A 17,876-nucleotide genomic window follows, 5' to 3' on the forward strand; every position below is an offset into this window, starting at 1 on the left:
TATCAAAACAGGCTGGTCCCTTCTCTGCAACTTATATTCTTAGAGAATTACCTACAATAAGAAAGAAAAAACAGATGCAGGCATACTCTTTAATTGTACATCACTGGTCAGTAATCTACCGATACTGCCCAGTAAAGCATGTGTCAGGATACGTATGTGTCAGGGATTGGACTTCTGGCTGGGATGCCAGGTTTTGTTTTTTTTTTGTTTTGTTTTTTTTAACCACAATGTTATTACAATAATGGACTGATATTCTTAGAAAGGAATAGAGATCATTCCAAGTCCTGCATGTTATAGAAAACCCTTCAATTTTCTTCCCTTCTTTATTGTAATCAGTGTTTCTTTGTTTGAATCAATCTTAGAGGGATTGTGGTTGTTGGCAACTTGGTTATGATGATGGGTGTAGCCATGATTCTCTACTTCACCTTTGGGAAGAGAAAATTCCAGTAAAATAAGGAAATAAAAGATCTCAAAGGCTACCAACCCAAATGGCTAAGGGACAACCCCTGTAACTGTGAGCAAGGAGACTCGGGTCTGTCACTGAGGCAAATGAAACTTTAAAAAACACTAGACCCAGAATCATAAGATTTATCTTACTATTCCACATTATTCCATGAGATATAACAAGAGGCCACCTTTGAGTTATTATTCCTGGACTTCAATCATAACTTCCAACACTAGCTAGCAGCTTGATTCAGTTTCCTCATCTGTAAATGAGGATAATAATAATAGTAGTCATAACTCATTATGTGGGGGTAGTATTTTATGGATTATAATGTGCTTCACATCCATTTTCCTGTTTGATCCTTACAACAACCTTGTGAAGTAAATAGTTAAGATATTTTTTATCCCCACTCTAAAGATAAGGAAACTGAAATTCTGAGAAGGAAAATGATTCCCTTAAATTTTCCCAGAGAGATGGAAGCAGAGCAGACATTCAACTCGGAATTCTCCAACTATTACATCTCATAGGAGTTACAGGATCTTTATTTTAGATTTGAAAGGACCTTCAAAGGCTGTGAAGTCCAAATCTTCTCATTTTAAGTGACTTTCCCAAGGTCAGAAAGGCAATAAGTTTAAGAGGCTAGAAAATGAATCTAGTCTGATCCTATAGCCTCTCTTCACTGTAACATATTGAGATAGTCAACATGAGAGAAATGAATAATAATAATAATAATAATAACCAACAGGCATATTACACTTTAAGGTTTACAAAGCAATATAGATAATTTCATATACATGTATACACAAGCATATATATGAAATTTGATCATTACAACAACCCTAGGAGGTGGGTGCTATTATGGTCCTCATTTTACAAATGGGAAAGCTGAGGCAAAAAGAGGTTGTGATTTGCCCAAGGTGATACAGCTAGTAAGACTGGAGACTGGATTTGAACTCAGGTACTCCTAATTCTAAGTACATTACTCTATGCATGGTGTCACTTAATTCTCTTTAAGTACTATACAGTACAAGTATACAGTATTATTAAATATCATTTAAATGGCTATTATTAAAGAGTTTTGTACTAGATTTATATGTGTACATCTTGTCACTCCAATTAGACTGTAGGCTTCTTGAAGTCAGAAATTATTTCTTATACTTCTCTAGTTAACCATACATCATCTTAGATATACTTTGTATTAAAGTGATATGTATGCATACTTGTCACTCCAATTAAACTGGAAGCTTCTTGAAGTCAGGAACTACATCTTATATTTCTTTAGTTGACCACATAGAATCTTAGATATAATAGGTGTTCAGTACATGCTGAATTGTGTGAGTGAATCTGTCACCTTAAGATTAGAATACTCTCTTCCCAACACTTCCTTAAATATTAACACCCTGTATTTTTTGGAACATCTTTCAGCTGAATCTCCCCAAACACTATACAAATATAATTTTAAAGTTATTCTTAATATTATCTCAATGAGACAATAATGTTTGCATTTACTATAGTTTCTTCATTTTGGAATTTAAAACATTACATACCTAAGACATTCGTTCATCCATCTATCCATTTGCTATCTATTCTATCTATTGATCTATCTATCTACCTATCTATCTGTGCTTCCATCCATCTGTCTCTCAGCATTACAGTATTAGGCAAGGTTTGTGATATAATGTACAATATGGCAAGTAAAATGAATGATGCCTTTTTAAAAACAGACCCTGTTCTCATCTTCAATCTGGACTGAAACCATATGGCATTCTAATTACTAGCCTTTTTAAAAAAATTATGTGAAATCCTTCTCCCCTTCCTGTTTTTTTTTAATTATAAAGAAACAGCTCCTTCTGTAGTTATATTACATTCTTCCTTCCAGAATGACATAGTGGAAGACCACTGTATTGAAATCAGAAGACTTGGTTTCATGATTTAAATTCACCTCTTATTAGTTGTGTAATGTTTTACAAGTAACCTCATTTCTTTATATTTTTCATGTGTAATATGAAGGGGCTAAACTTTATGATCTTCCAGCTCTAACATTCTACAATTCTCTGAACCATTTGTTTGATATTCAGTTGACCCAAACTCAGTAAGGGTTTTACATTGGTAATAATTATAGTAGGGACAGGAAAATAATAAAGCTCAAGAAATTCAACTATAGAAAACGCACTCTTACAAACATGGTTGGCCAAACATTTGGTAAAAACTATGGGTGAAAGGGGACAAGAATCAGTATCAAAAATAAAATCATCATCACAGACAAGAACTCACATTCTGTGAAGAATTATTGCTGACTTTTACCTAATGCTCAGCCAAATAGATACAATAATGCTAGACAACTTTTCTCTTTCCTGAAGACTTTCTTTTGTCTCCTGCCATGAAAATGGAACTTTCCACTTTCCCAGGAACTAGAGGAAAAGGGAGCAACCTGAATAAATATATATATTTTCTAACTAAAAAAAAAAAATCCACCCATTGAATGATTGCTTCCCTCAAATACATATAGATGAAACTAAGGGCTTCTTTGCTGAGAAATACATTATGTTGACACCAAAAGCAAAGCTTTTTGGGGGGCCTGGGTTCACTTGAGTGGTCCTCACAATAAGATTTCTCTGAAACTAACGAGAAACAAAAAGATGTTGTGAACACCAGTGATCCATTATGGCTTTTTGCATTTATAGTGGTCACCATGACTATTCTATCCTTTTGAAATGTAGTGTTATGCTGGTAAAGCTGAAGTACACATTTACTTTCTCTATCCACCAAGGGGGCATACTGGGGAAAGTCTGACAGAGCTCCTTCTTCCTAACCCCTAATTAAATAAAAAGGAAAACTCACAGCATGTGTGGCACAGTTGGCTGCATGTTCATATTCTGTGGGCTGGTACCTTTTGTTGGCCGGAACTCTGTGATTCATGAACCTGGAATGAAAAACAAGAACTCTAGTAAACTCCATTGGCAACACAGAGCAAACTGGTGAGTCTAGAGATATGCCAGAAACTGAAACCAATTATCACTGGAAGGACTAAAGCACAGTATACCATACAACACAATAATTAAGCATTTAAAAGAACTTGGGGTTCATTATAAGTCAGATCATATTCACCATATGTTCAAAAGGTGGCACTTCTGGATACAATAAGGAGATTTTATATCATCCATGACATGAATAGTGATATCTTTGCCTCATGATCACATATGTCTGAATAATTTTGTCCTGTTTCATGGTAATAGAATTGCAATCTTAACCCTGGTAACCAGCCATCTTCCAAATGCATGCATTGGTCAAAAGGCAAGAGCAGGATGGGAAGGGAATGGAGAGGTTAGCTTTATTGATGCAAATCTATTGCCCCTCCTGAAAACAAAAAACAAAAAAAAACAAAAACAAAAAACAATTCAAAGAAGTTCATCCTACTTGCTAGTAGCTACAGGATCCTATATTTAGAAATAAGGAGATCTCAGAGGCCAATTCCTTTATTTTACAGAAGAAAAAACTGAGGTACAGAAAGTGTGAGTAATTTGCTTAAGATTAAACAGGTTAGCAGGGGATAAAAGCAAAGTTTGAATTCTGGTCTTCTGGTTCCAGTTTCAATGCTCTTTCTCCTGTGCCCTGATCTTTGTATACAAAAGACAGAATTATTATTTAAAAAAGAACAAAAATATACTCTCATTCACAGCAGCCTTGTGAGGTAGCTCACCTAAGCAGTATTATCCCCATTTCCCAGATGAGGAAACTGACTCTCATAGTAGTTAAGTGGCAAATATGCCCAAGGTCAGGCAGATAGCAAACAGTCAAGCCAAGCCTGGAAGCCAGGTCCTCTGACTTCCTAGTCCGGCACTCTTAACCAAAATACCATGCTGCCTGATTCTGCCTTCTTTTTCATTCTCATCTCCTAGGCACTTGCAAAGCAGTTGTCCCTTCAAATACATATCTTGGATTTCAAGAATCTTTGAGCAGCAGCAGCAGTGGAGACCTGTGCATATTCAGAGCAGGGTGGGTTTGCTCTGTGGCATTTCATCCCTGCACAGAAACTGCTGGCACTGAAATGAAAGTCTTCTTTTAATCTTCTAGGTTAAACACATCTCAGCCAACCACACAGTGTCATGGCCATGGAACATCTTGAACCTGCCGTCGTAGCATACAGGTCCCCTACACACCAAGAAGTAGCTCTATTCTCATTTCCCCCACCCACTCAGACAGGAGCCAACAGCCCTCAGTATTATTGATTTGTTTCGAGGTTGTGGCTATGCTACCTTTGACATCCTCTTCTGCCCTGAATACTCCATCCCAAGGCAGATAGATAATTTAGCACTCCTAAGTCCCAGATACTGTGAGGTTCTTCAAAGCTTTCTTGGTTGTTCTATTCCTTCTTTGTCCCTCTGTGTTGTCTCTCTGTATTTCCCTTTTTCTTTTGATACTTTCTCTTGATTTTTATTCTCCAAACTACTAAAAAGTTTCTCCCAAGGGAGCTGGCAGCTAGGCACACACACAAGAACAAAAGAAGAAAATATCTAGGAATTTCATGCTGTTGAAAGCCCAATACTGCTCCTTTGAACCTCTTTACATCCCAAAGCTCCCATATGCAAGACTCCTGCCCAATTCCTGTCTTTGCCATTACAATTCACTGGTTAAATCGATTGGCTACATCCTCTCAGATGTATGAAGTTTAATAATATGATTGACTTTTAAACAAACATATGCATGAGATCATAGATCTTAATCTGAAAATTTCTTAGAAATATCTAATCCACTTCCTCTTGCCAATTTTATAGATGAGGAAACTGAGGCCAAAGGAAATTAAATCTTAAAGTCACACAGCTAATAAACATCAGAAGTAGGATTTGAATCTAGGATCTCTAACTCCAGAGTTAGTATATTCTTTTCACCATACTGTATTATATTTAGACATTTAGACAAGTTTCATCTTCAAAATCATAATTTGGTTCATTGTTGTCTTATTTAAGAAATTGCTACAGCCACCTTAACCTTTAGCAGCCACTACTTTCATCTGTCAGCTGCCATCAACATCAAGGCAAAACCATCCATCCATGAAAATATTCCAACTTGCTGAAGCCTCAGATAATGGTTAGCATTTTTGACAATAAAGTATTTTTTAATTAAAAAAGACACAAAATTATCACTCTGGGAGAGTTTACGCTTATTCCATGCTGCTGCCACAACTGATAACATTGCTAAAACTTTTCCTTTGTGGAAACATCACAAGAAAATTAGACATAACTTTATATCATATCACCATCACCATCACTACCACTGTCATTATCTTAATGTTCTCTTAGAGCTTAATGCTATATTTTTCCATAGATTGACTTTAAATGGCTCTTAATTGTTTCTCTTTTTTATTTTTTGATAAGGCAACTGGGGCTAAGTGACTTGATTAGGATCATACAGCTAGTAAGTATCTGAGGCCACATTTGAACTCAAGTTCTGCCTTCAAAGTTGGTACTCTTCTCTTAATTATTTCTAAATATTTAATCTACCCTCACCCTAATTTGTCACCCTCAAACCTCTGAAGCCAACTGCCAAAAAGGTTGTCCCAACTGTGTTTTGAACAATGGGAACATAGTTGTAATAAAGGTATCTCCTTAGGGGAATACTTCAAAAGGAGACTTCTCTTACTGGATGGCCAAGTTCTGTTATACATGTTTGTTTGTTTGTTTGTTTGTTTTTAAAGCAAAAATCTCATTATCCTATTATAATCACATCTCAATGCCCTGGGCTGCCCCTGAACAGAATTTTGCTTTGTTCACAATGTCAAAAGTTGTCATTAAAACTTTCCTTTTAGACTTATGATGAAAAATGCTGTTCATACCCAGAGAAAGGACTGATTGTGTCTGAATACATAGATTGAAGCATACTTCTTTTTTTGCTTTCTTTTTTTTTTTAAGTTTTTTTTTGGGGGGGAGATGGAGAACTAGGTTTCCTTTTGCAATATGACTTTTATGGAAATGTTTTGTACAACTTCACATGGGCTTTCTCAATAGGGGAGGTGTGAGGAAGAAGAGGGAGAATCTAGAACTCAAAAATTTAAAAACAAATAAAAAAATTGTTTTTATATGTAACTGGAGAAAATTAAAAAAAAAAAAACATAAAAAACTTTTCCTTTCAAAAAGTCTGATTAGGTAAACTAGAGGCCACTCTTCCTGGTGTCTCTCTGGGGCTGACCAACCCATTCAGATCCTAACCTAGTCTAGGAGGAGGTAACATATGGCACTAGAGAGATATAGCACCACTCTTACTAGCAATTCATCCCTCCCCTCCATATGTGCTCCCTTTTCTCTTTTGTTTTTTGCTGTTTCTCTTGTCCTCTACAACTTCTTTTTTTCTTATTTTTTTCCTTTACCTTCATTCGGCCTATTAGATATTGCTTATCTCTGTTCTTGGTCCAAAGGATTAAAGACCATACACATTCAATTTGAGTCAGTAACTGTTATTAACTATAGCTTACTAACAGCTCTGTAGCATGTAGTGATGGCAAAGGGCAGGCAGTATAACTAGCAGTTCTCCATTCCTTTATAACTCTGAATCTTCAGGAATCTACACTCAATACTATCACATTTAATCTTGCCAAGTCAATGTCAGATTCGAAGAAGGGGGTTAATCTGACATTTTAGGTGAAAAGACCCAATAACAATTCCTAGATGCTAGAGCTGGTTATAGCAAACAACACAAAGACCCTCTTAATTATATAGAAAGTGAACTCTGGCCCCTCAAATGAAGTCAGTGTAAATCTAAAGGATGGAGGATAGTTAAAGGCAGGACATCTGAAGGCAGATTACTTCATTGGGAAGTATTCACCTTGGAAGGAATTAGTTATCTACAAAAAAATTTCCCAGAAGTAGCTCACATTAAGCTATGATTTGTAAAGGTGTTGCTGATAACATTAAATAAACTCTTTGAATCTCACTGAGAAACTGCCAATCTGTCACGTTCTGGAGCCCACTGTCAAGCATGCTCTCTAGGGAGGGGAGAGTGATCTCAGCAGATGAATATCAGATAAGCAGCACTCAGGCTGAATCTGAGACACATGGCATCCTCACTTTTATCTCCCTTTGGTGTTCTCTGAGTAGCACAGGAAAAGACCACAGATTGACACAGACATCCAGGGAACATAGATGTAGCCAATATATTTCTGACAACTCCCAAGATGATTAGCAGCCGAGTACCCACACAATGAAAAGAAAATGAGAAAATGTACAGACCCAGGCCATTGTAACCACAATGCTGTAATCATTTCTCTGAGCTTCACTTGGTATTTATGCCCAAACTTTCTTCCACATGCAGAAAAATGTGTACTGGTTTGAAGGTTACATTAGAAATGTTGTGTGTGTGTGTGTGTGTGTGTGTGTGTGTGTGTGTGTGTGTGTATGTGTGTGTTTTAAACACTGGCTCTAACTCATTTCCCCACTTTAGTCCAGGTGAAACTGGCAATAGCCAAAGTTCATCTCTCATACTTGGTCCCAGCTATGCTCTGCTCCTGTGATTGCTATTCTGTACTCATAGTTGTACAGCCACTCAAGGTCTACAAAATGATTTCCTCACACCTCTCTGAGGAGTCTTGTGTAAGGGCACACATGTATAATCCACAACTTGGAGAGGCTGACACTAGAAGTTCGTTTGACCTAAAGAGTTCTGAACTTCAGTTAGTGCTAAAGGTGACTGGATATCTGCACCAGCTCCTAGGAACCAGAGTGAGGATACCAGATTGACAAAGGAAGGACAAATTGGCTTGGGTTGGAAATGGTGTAAGTCAAAGCTTCCATGCCAATTAGCAGTAGATTGTCTCCTAAGGGGCTGCTGCACTTCTAGCCTAGGAGAGCTAGGGAAAGACTCAGTCTCAAAAAATCAAATGAAACTAATCAAGCAACAAAGATATGATTATCCCCATTTTACAGATGGACAAACAAACTAATTTGCTGACATTCACAAAGACACATCAGACTAGGACTCAAATACACATCTTCTGACTTTAAAACTGGTGCTCTTTTCACTAAAATACAATGTTGGCAAAGTAATTTAATATATGGGAAACTAATATTGGAAACTGTGACATTATAAAGAATACTATGTTAAGGAATGAAGATTTTGGTGTGCCATGATCCAAGTCAGATTTCTTTCTGAATTGAGAAGTAGTATGTTAATGTGGAAAGATCAGTGAAACTGAAATCAAAGACTAGAATTCTGATCTCAGCTCTAACATTCCGGTTGTGTGACTGAGTAAGTCACTTAATCAAACCTAATCTGATAACAGTATTCTGAGAAGTCTGGGGGCTTTATTAGGCTGTCTAAGAATTCTATGTTTTTTTGAGACTCAACCTCCATCTCACATAGTAACTGCTACTAATCATGTATCCAACCTCATCAGTCATCACTAGAAGAGCTTTGACTTGTCTCATTTCCAGATAAGACCAGTTCACTCCTCTTTAGATAGCCTGGTGCCTCCTTGCCATATTGGTGCCAGATTTAGTGTAGATACACCATCAATTTTTTTTATTTTAATAGTTTTTATTTACTAGATATATGCATGGGTAATTTTACAACATTGACAATTGCCAAACCTTTTTGTTCTAATTTTTCTCCTCCTTCCCCCATCCCAGATGGCAGGCTGACCAATACATGTTACATATGTTAAAGTATAAATTAAATACAATATATGTATACATTTCCAAACAGTTGTTTTGCTGTACAAAAAGAATCAGACTTTGAGATAGTGTACAATTAGCCTGTGAAGGAAATCCAAAATGCAGATGGACAAAAATAGAGGGATTGGGAATGCTATGTAGTGGTTCATAGTCATCTCCCAGAGTTCTTTTGCTGGGTGTAGCTGGTTCAATTCATTACTGCTCTTTTGGAACTGATTTGGTTCATCTCATTATTGAAGAGACCCACGTCCATCAGAATTCATCATCATCTAGTATTGTTGTTGAAGTATACCATGATTTCCTGGTCCTGCTCATTTCATTTCACTCAGCATCAGTTTGTGTAAGTCTCTCCAGGCCTTTCTGAAATCATCCTGCTGGTCATTTCTTACCGAACAATAATATTCCATAACATTCATATACCACAATTTATTCAGCAAATCTCCAAATGATGGGCATCCACTCAGTTTCCATTTCTGGCCATTACAAAGAGGGCTGCCACAAATATTCCCTTTCCCTTCTTTAAGATCTCTTTGGGATACAAATCCAGTAGTAACACTGCTGGGTCAAAGGGTGTGCACAGTTTTTTTTTTTGAGCATAGTTCCAAATTGTTCTCCATTAGAATGGCTGGATGTATTCACAATTCCACCAACAATGTATCAGTGTCCCTGTTTTCCCACACCCCCTCCAACATTCTGCATCACCTTTCCCTGTCATTCTAGCCAATCTGACAGGTGTGTAGTGGATACCCCATCAATTTTAACTCAAAACTCCTGAACTCAGGGATCCACCAGTCTCAGCCTCACACAGCACAAAGATTACAGGCATATATCACTGCACCTGACTCATAAACAAAATTAAGATCCCCTTCTCTACAATCTCCCCCAGCAAATGATCATCTAGTCTCTGCTTGAAGATCTCTAGAGAAGAGAAACTACTTAGAGTAGCCTAATCCTTTTTTTATTCCTATGATGGTAAAGAAGTTCTTGAAATTAAACTTAAATCTGATTCTGTAGTTTGCATTCATTGCTTCTAGCTATGTTCTGCCCTTTGGGACCAAGCAGAATGATTCTAATCCCTATTAATTGAGAACCCTTCAAATCCATGAAGACTGCTACCAATAAATATTTGTTGCTAATGATAATGATGACAACTGGTATGAAATACTGAAAAGAAGGCTAAGAGAAACAATTCGAGCCACTGTATCTCTAGCACAATCCATGAGACAGGACACTTTGCTTCTGCAGGATTGTATTATGTACTCAAAGAGGCAATATAGTACAATAGAAAGGGCAGTGGGTCTGCCTTTGGAGTCCAGGAGGACTTAGTTTCAAATTCTGCTTCTACCATTTTACTGCCTATATAACTTGAGGCAAATCACTCTGTGGCTCTGGGCCTCAGTTTTCTCATCTGCAATGGGAGGGGATTGCACTAAGATGCTATCTAGCCCTAGGTCTATCATCCTCTATTCTGCAAGGAAGGAGTGATCTACATGAGTCAGCTTGATGTGAATATCTCTTCAGTAATACACAATTTCTTTTACCTAATTTCTGCCTCAGCAAACAACCTTCTCAACTACAATTTGAATAGACCTGAGTGAACCTGTTTGCCAGAAAGGTGTTACCCTATATAAACAGGCCAGCATCAATTAGCCTATAAGGTACAACTCTCACTGTAAAATAACAAATAGAAATTCATGTTTATAAGCTTGTCTCTTGTAGACTTGATTAGAATCTAATCACTCTTGAGGGAAACTCGTAGAAATCAAGTTTCTGAAAATGAAGAAAGCTAAAAACCAAACCCTCAACCATAGTGAGCTCACCAAAGTATGGTGATCTAGCCTGAAATCGCCAATCGCCCTACCCACCTTACCACACATGTGAGCCAGCCACCCTCCTAATTTTGATCCAGCTAGAAGTTGAAAGGCAGAAGTCAGGGGAACTAGCTTTAAAAAAAATAACTCCACTGGTCCTTTTTATTAGCAGAATATTATCAGAAACAGAAACAGACTATTTTTTTTTTAATAAACTCCCAAGCCAGAGTTGAGAAAACAAAGCCTGAGTAGGTCTGGCTAAGACTCAGCTGGAGAATGGATTTTGTTAACATTCTCTTCCAACTTGCTGGAACAATCTCATACAACAGGACATTATTCTACTGGACTGGTTGCCAGGCAACCATCCTGCACTTCCCTGCAACCCAATTTGGGGTTTATTTCTCTTCTTTTTTTCTTGCACTCTTCTTCTTGGTCTTCTTTTTTTTTCCTACAAAATTTTAATCCTCTTTCTTCACACAAGCCAGACATTAAGGGTTCTATTGTGATGTCATTGTTTCCATGGTAGCACATGGACAGTTATTTATTTGTTCATTCATTCTTTCATGCATTTCACAAAACCTTGCTTGTCTCACACCAATGTTGGCACTAATGAATATGAGAGTGAGAGAGAGTGAGAGAGAGGGAGAGACAATGAGAGAGACAGAGATAGAGACAGAGACAGAGATGCAGAGAGACAGAGAGACAAAGAGACAGAGAGATAGAGATCCAACAGAGTAAAAGAGGGAGACAATTACAGAAACAATGAGGTGGAGAAAAGACCCCTGGTAACATAATTCCCATAATCCTAAGGAACTGAGAACATTCCTTTGAAACCGAAATAGGGAAATCCATTTTCCTCCTTCTCATTAGACAAGTGAATTCCATTCTAAGGCCAAATCCTGGGGCTTGTTGAAACAATTGTTCATTTCATTTGAAGGGGCCTGGGATTGGGAAAGAATTTGATATGGCGCCTCAATCTCAAAGCACTTTCCATCAAACTACATATATACTAAAGGGTTAGAGGGCAGGAAGGCAGATTAGTTAAATGGGATAAGCATAGGAAGAGGAACAGAGAGATCTATGGACACTTAGGAAAGAGTCAGGCCCAAGGAAGCACTTTAGAGTTCACGAAGAGAGGTTGTACTAGGAAAAGAAGAAATGGTCTCAGATTTATACCAGCTACCAAGTTTATACTACCTAGTTCTATGTCATAGGCAGACCTGTGCTCAGGGATGAAGTTTTAGGAGAAGAAGCAGCCATGACCCTTGGCTACATATGGAGCAAAGAGTAAGATTAGAAGCAAGCATCAGCAGCATGGCTCAGAACCCAGGAACAGAGTGGGGTCTCAGTTCTAGCTTCTAAAGCAATTTGATTCAGAAAAACAAAAGCATGAAGCCCTGATCAAAAGGGGAACCTGAAATTCTGTTGCTCTGAACCAACAAAGCTTCTCATGAGAATGATTTGGCTGAGTCTAAAATCAGTCTGATGTTGCTCAGATCCAAACCCAGCTCAGGAACTTACAGAACTTAGACAAGGAAAGGGCAGAAATTATACTTTGCCCTGGGTCAGACCACTTTGGGAGCACAGAAAGCTTGTCCTTGAGATACTGGAATAAGCTAACATTCAATACCTCCAAGAAAGTAGTAACAGGAAGAGCCCAGACCTTCCCTTCAGAAGTGCAGTAAAGCCCAATCTTAAATGAATTCAAGAAGTAGGCTGAAAAGATGAACAAATATAAAAGGAAAACCACCATAAACAAAAAGTTATTATGATTACAGGGATTCTTAAGACACAAACTCAGAAAAAAATTTATTCAGACACATACAAAGCCTCAAAGAAAAACACAGGTTAGGCACAAAGGTTTCTGGAAGACTTTTAAGAGAAGCAAAGGATCTAGAGGAAAATATTGAAAAAGAAATGAGGACTATGGGAGAAAGAATTGGAAATGGAATTAATAGCTTGACACATGTGATACAAAATCTTGTCTAAGTAACAAACATCTTTAAAATTAGAATGGACCAAATAGAAGCCAACAATTCTATGAAGAAACAAAAAAATATTAAAATTAAAGTCAAAAGACTGAAAAAAATAGAAGTGAAGGTGAGATATCTCATAGCAAAAACACATCCCAGCCTCTCCTCTTTCTCCTAATGGACATACATTGTGTGTGGCCAATTGGACCCACAAGATATTTTGGCCAAATCAGTTCAAAGACTTCTAGTCTCTGGGGTGAAATATCCCAAAACACTGCAGACAAATGCAATTTCTGACTAGACACTAGAGGAACTAAGTATGATACTGGAATTTCTTTTCTATCCTGAGATAACTGACTGATTATCGTCTCCTTGCAAACCTTGTCTTTCTCTAAAATGAGGAAACAATTCCATGAGTTTAACATTTGTGAAGCACCTGTAGAAACTGGGGTATACACAGATTTAAATGAAAGAATACCTGGCCTCCAGGAGTTTATGTCCTGTTGGGATGGAACAACATGTACAGAGAGAAGAAAATACAAAATACATATGAGATGTTTGTTTAATTTGTACCTGATTCTTTATGACTCCATTTGGGGTTTTCTTTTTTTTTTTAATTATAGCTTTTTATTTACAAGATACCCATTTGGGGTTTTCTTTTTATTTACAAGATACCCATTTGGGGTTTTCTTGGCAAAGCTCCAGGTTTCCTTCTTCAGCTCATATCACAGAGGAGGAAACTGAGGCAAATGGGGTTAAATGTCTCACCCAATGGTAAAAGCTAATAAGTGTCTGAAACTGGATTTGAACTTATAAAGAAAAGTCTTTCTTACTCCAGATCTAAACACTCTATCCATTGTACCACCTAGCTGTCCAAAATAGTTTTTGGAAGGAGACTAGAACAAGTGGAGATAAAGGACATTCCAGGCATAGCAAACAACATGGGCAAAGATATGGTGACAGCTAAGTGGCACAATAGTTAAACCCCAGGCTCTAGATACTAGTTGTGTGATTCTGGATAAATCACTTAACCTATTTGCCTCAGTTTCCTCATCTGTAAAATGGGGATAATAATAGCACCTACCTCCTAGGATTGTTCTGAGGATCAAAAAGGATAATTGTAAAACACAGTGCTTTGCATGTAGTGAGTACCATATAATTGTTAGCTATTATTATAATAATGTTATTATTATTAAGAGATAGAATGTTGTGTAGGAGGAACATCAAGTGTGGAAAGATCGGCGGGAGACAAATTGCGGGGGTTTTAAGTGCCAGAGGAGTTGGGAATTTCAAGTCTCAGAATATCTCTTGCTTGTGAAAGGGAGGAGAACACAGCTCTACAGGTACCTCAAGCTCTGTCAGGATCGACACAAAGGTACGAACATTTGTATTCACAGAGCCAAATCCTCTTCTTTTATATCTCACTAGAAACCTAGCATGTTAGCCCTGGAAGGGACTTTCTAGATGATCTAATTATATGCCTCCCCAATTTATATCAGGGCAGCTGGATGATGCTGTAGTAGGAGTCAGGAAAATTCATCTTCTTAAGTTCAAATCTGGACTCAGACACTTACCAGCTAGGTGATCCTGAACAAGCTTCAGTTTCCTCATCTATAAAATATGCTGGAGAAGGAAATGGCAAACCAGATGGGATCACAAAGAATTGGATATGATTGAAATGACTGAACAACAAATTTATATCAAAGGAAGCTGAGGTTCAGAGAGGTCCCTTAGCAAGTGAGTAGCAGAACTCATTCTAGAACCCACCACTACTAGTTCCATGCCTTCCTATACACAGAAAAAGAAAACCCTTCTACCATAAACATTACATTCATTCCCCACTCTGTGACTTTGCTGTCCTTCATTCTGTACTATAGCTTCCTCTTCCCTCTTCACTATTCAATTCAATCCATCCTGCAAGACTTAGTTTAAGTTTCACATTTTCTATGAATTTTGTTATGATCTCTTCAGCCCATTGAGGGAAACCAGAGGACCCAGGTTCTAGAACTAGCTTTACCACTTACTAGTTCTGAGTGACATTAGAAGCAAGCCCCTTTACAACTAATCTATTTTTATGAAAGCACTTTAAGGTTTATGGATCACTCTCCTCACAACAACCTTGCCAGGTAATCAGTGAAGGCATCAGCCATTTTATAGGTAAGAAAATGAAGGTTCAGAAATATAGACAAATAAAGAATCTTATTCAGTCATGGCTAGAAAGTATCAGAATTGGCATTATAACCGAGGGACTCAACTCCCAAGTTCAGTGTTCTTTCCATTATACCACCTTGACTATTTCTTCTGAACCTATTTCATTGTCTTTAAAAGTGAGGGAATAATATCCACCCTACCTACTTTATGAGGTTGTTGTGAGGAACAAATGTGGTATTGGATATAGAAGCTCTTTGAAAATTGTAAAGCTTTATAATATTTGAAGTAATCTGTTCATGGTGCATGGAATATAATATGTGGTCTATAAAGAAACCCATCAATAATCTCTAGAAATGGACTTTCCTCCCTTTTACTGCCTTTATTTTCCCCACTATCATTCACCTGCCTTTTCAGGAACCATTTAAGGTAAGTAGGTAGCATAGTGCATAGAACACTAGGCTTAAAATAAGGAATATCTTAGTACAAATCTGGCCTCAAGCATGTACTTACTGTGTGACCCTGGGCACGGCACTTCACCCTGTTTGCCTTAATTTCCTCATCTGTAACATGAGTTGGAGAAGGAAACAGCAAACTGCTCTAATATCTTTGCCAAGAAAACCCCAAAACGAGTCACAAAGAGCTGGACATAATTGAAAAACAGTTATACAACATTTACAGGCCACTTAGGATCCCTCCGTTACTATTATTCAACAATTACTTACTGATCATGTCTATACATCATATTCAAGGCCTTGCTCTGAGTACTATAGGGGATATGATAATGAAGATTAATAAGATATGGTTTCTATACTTGAGATATGTATAATTCAATAGATTGGTTTAGTGTTAATAGAATATGATTGGAAGGAGTTAAAACTCACACAAATAACTACATGAGCAAGATATATATATACACATACATATAAGAAGATATAAATGCCACTTATTAATATGCTATTCAGCCTAAAAAAACTAGAATGTCATAATAAATAAAAAGTATAGAGTAAAAAAAAGACAAATAAATTGGTTGGAGGAGACAGAATGCCGGAGAAGGGGGAGAGTGCAGGGAGTAAGAGGAAAAGACGAGTCTATCCTAGAATACAATTGTAGAAAAATACTCTGCTTGAGTCAAACCAAAGAGCTCAACATTAAAAAAAAAAAAAGGCAATTGAAGCAGTGAAAGAGATCGTAAGGACAGTCAGCACAGTGATCATACAAACAGAAGAATAAGATTTTGGGGAATGACAATTTGTCTTAGTTACAGACAGCTCAGTGGTATAAATGGAATTCTGAGATTAGGAAGATCTGGCTCAATCACTTACTAGCTATATAAACCTGAGCAAGTCTCTTAACTTCTGCCTGCCTCCATTTCCTCATCTGTGAATGGGGATAATAATAAAACACCTACATCCCAAGATTGTTAGGAGAATCATATACTATAATAGTTGCAAAGTCCTTAGCACAGTGCCTTATATAGAGTAGGTACTTTTGTAATCTATCCAGGATCTCCACCAGATAGGACATTATTTTATGTCTAGAAATGGAAACTATTCTCATCCTTACTTGGTTATATTGACATTCATTGAAGATATGGATTACTGACCCATCAAGTGAGTAGGGAATGATTTTTGCAAAATGTGAACTCTAAGCTCATGTCAGCTTTTTGCTTTTGGTTTAGTATCATCCATTCTATGTTCAGGTTCAGATAAAGAAAAAGAAAAAAAAAACACAACTCAAGAAAGGTGTCATGTTGGCACCGAGTTCCAAGTAGAAGGCTATCTTTACTGCCATGGTGATAGGTATCATCCTGATTCTGGGCAAACTGATGAATCTCAAGATAATTTAAATCAAGAAGGTACAGAGAGGTGCAAAATTGTTTGAAATGTCATTTGACCTTTGCTATCAACAATAAGTTCCTTCTTCCTCAGAGGACCCTGGAGGAGTGTGAATAGTCTCAAAAAATATCTGTCAGGCTCTGATAGTACTTATAAAGAAAATGTCTATTGTTAGAGAGACTGTGGGAAGATAGGCACATTAGTGCACTGTTAGTGGAACTCAAAAATTGATCCAACAATTCTAGAAAGTAATTTGGAACTATACCTAAAATGCATACCTTTTGACTGAACAATATTACTACAAGGAATATAGCCAAAGAGATATAAGATTTTATCCATCCTTCAGCAAAGACTTTAGTGGAAACCATGATGGGATGTTTTTTAGTAATTTTGAAAAATTTTGAAACTGTATTATAAAAAAATTCCTGAAGTAAGCGAAGTTAAAATATGGAGAAAAGTTTATATCTTCAAATTATTAAGTGGGCTTTCTGTTATGGACTCTTAAATGGCAGTTAACAATATCAAAGAGATATGTGTGACTGTTGTAGTATGGAGTTTTTTATTTGATTTTAATAGAATTTTATTTTTCCAAATGCATGCAAAAATAGTTTTCAATATTCACTTTTGCAAAATCTTGTATCCCAAATTTTTCTCCCTCTCCTTCACCTCCCCCCTTCACAAGATAGCAAGCAATCCTATATAGGTTAAATATATGCAATTTTCCTAAACATTTCCATATTCATCATGCTGCCCCCCAAAAATCCGATCAAAAGGGGAAAAACACAAGAAAGGGGGGAAAAGACAAGCAAACAAACAAGGAAAAAAGTGGTGAAAATACTATACATTGATCCAAATTCAGTCTCAAAGATTCTCTCTTTGGATGTGGATGGCACTTCTATCAAATGTCTACTAGAATTGCCTTGAATCATCTCATTGTTGAAAAGAGCCAAGTTCATTATAGTAGATAATCACATAATCTCTCTGTTATTGTGTACAAT

General features: G+C 37.1%; 1 protein-coding gene across 2 annotated transcripts in view; it reads right to left on the reverse strand.

The window, feature by feature from the left end:
• Window positions 1-17,876, reverse strand: part of MMD2 (monocyte to macrophage differentiation associated 2) — a 110,144-nt gene that overhangs the window by 31,153 nt on the left and 61,115 nt on the right. For both annotated transcript variants that reach the window (XM_074281217.1, XM_074281216.1), the window contains one exon: window positions 3,287-3,368. In XM_074281217.1, coding sequence (XP_074137318.1) covers window positions 3,287-3,364 — 78 coding nt within the window. In that variant the 5' untranslated portion in view covers window positions 3,365-3,368. The remainder of the gene's footprint in view (window positions 1-3,286; window positions 3,369-17,876) is intronic.

The sequence above is a fragment of the Sminthopsis crassicaudata genome, chromosome 1 (genome assembly GCF_048593235.1).
Source record: "Sminthopsis crassicaudata isolate SCR6 chromosome 1, ASM4859323v1, whole genome shotgun sequence".
NCBI lineage: Eukaryota > Metazoa > Chordata > Mammalia > Dasyuromorphia > Dasyuridae > Sminthopsis > Sminthopsis crassicaudata.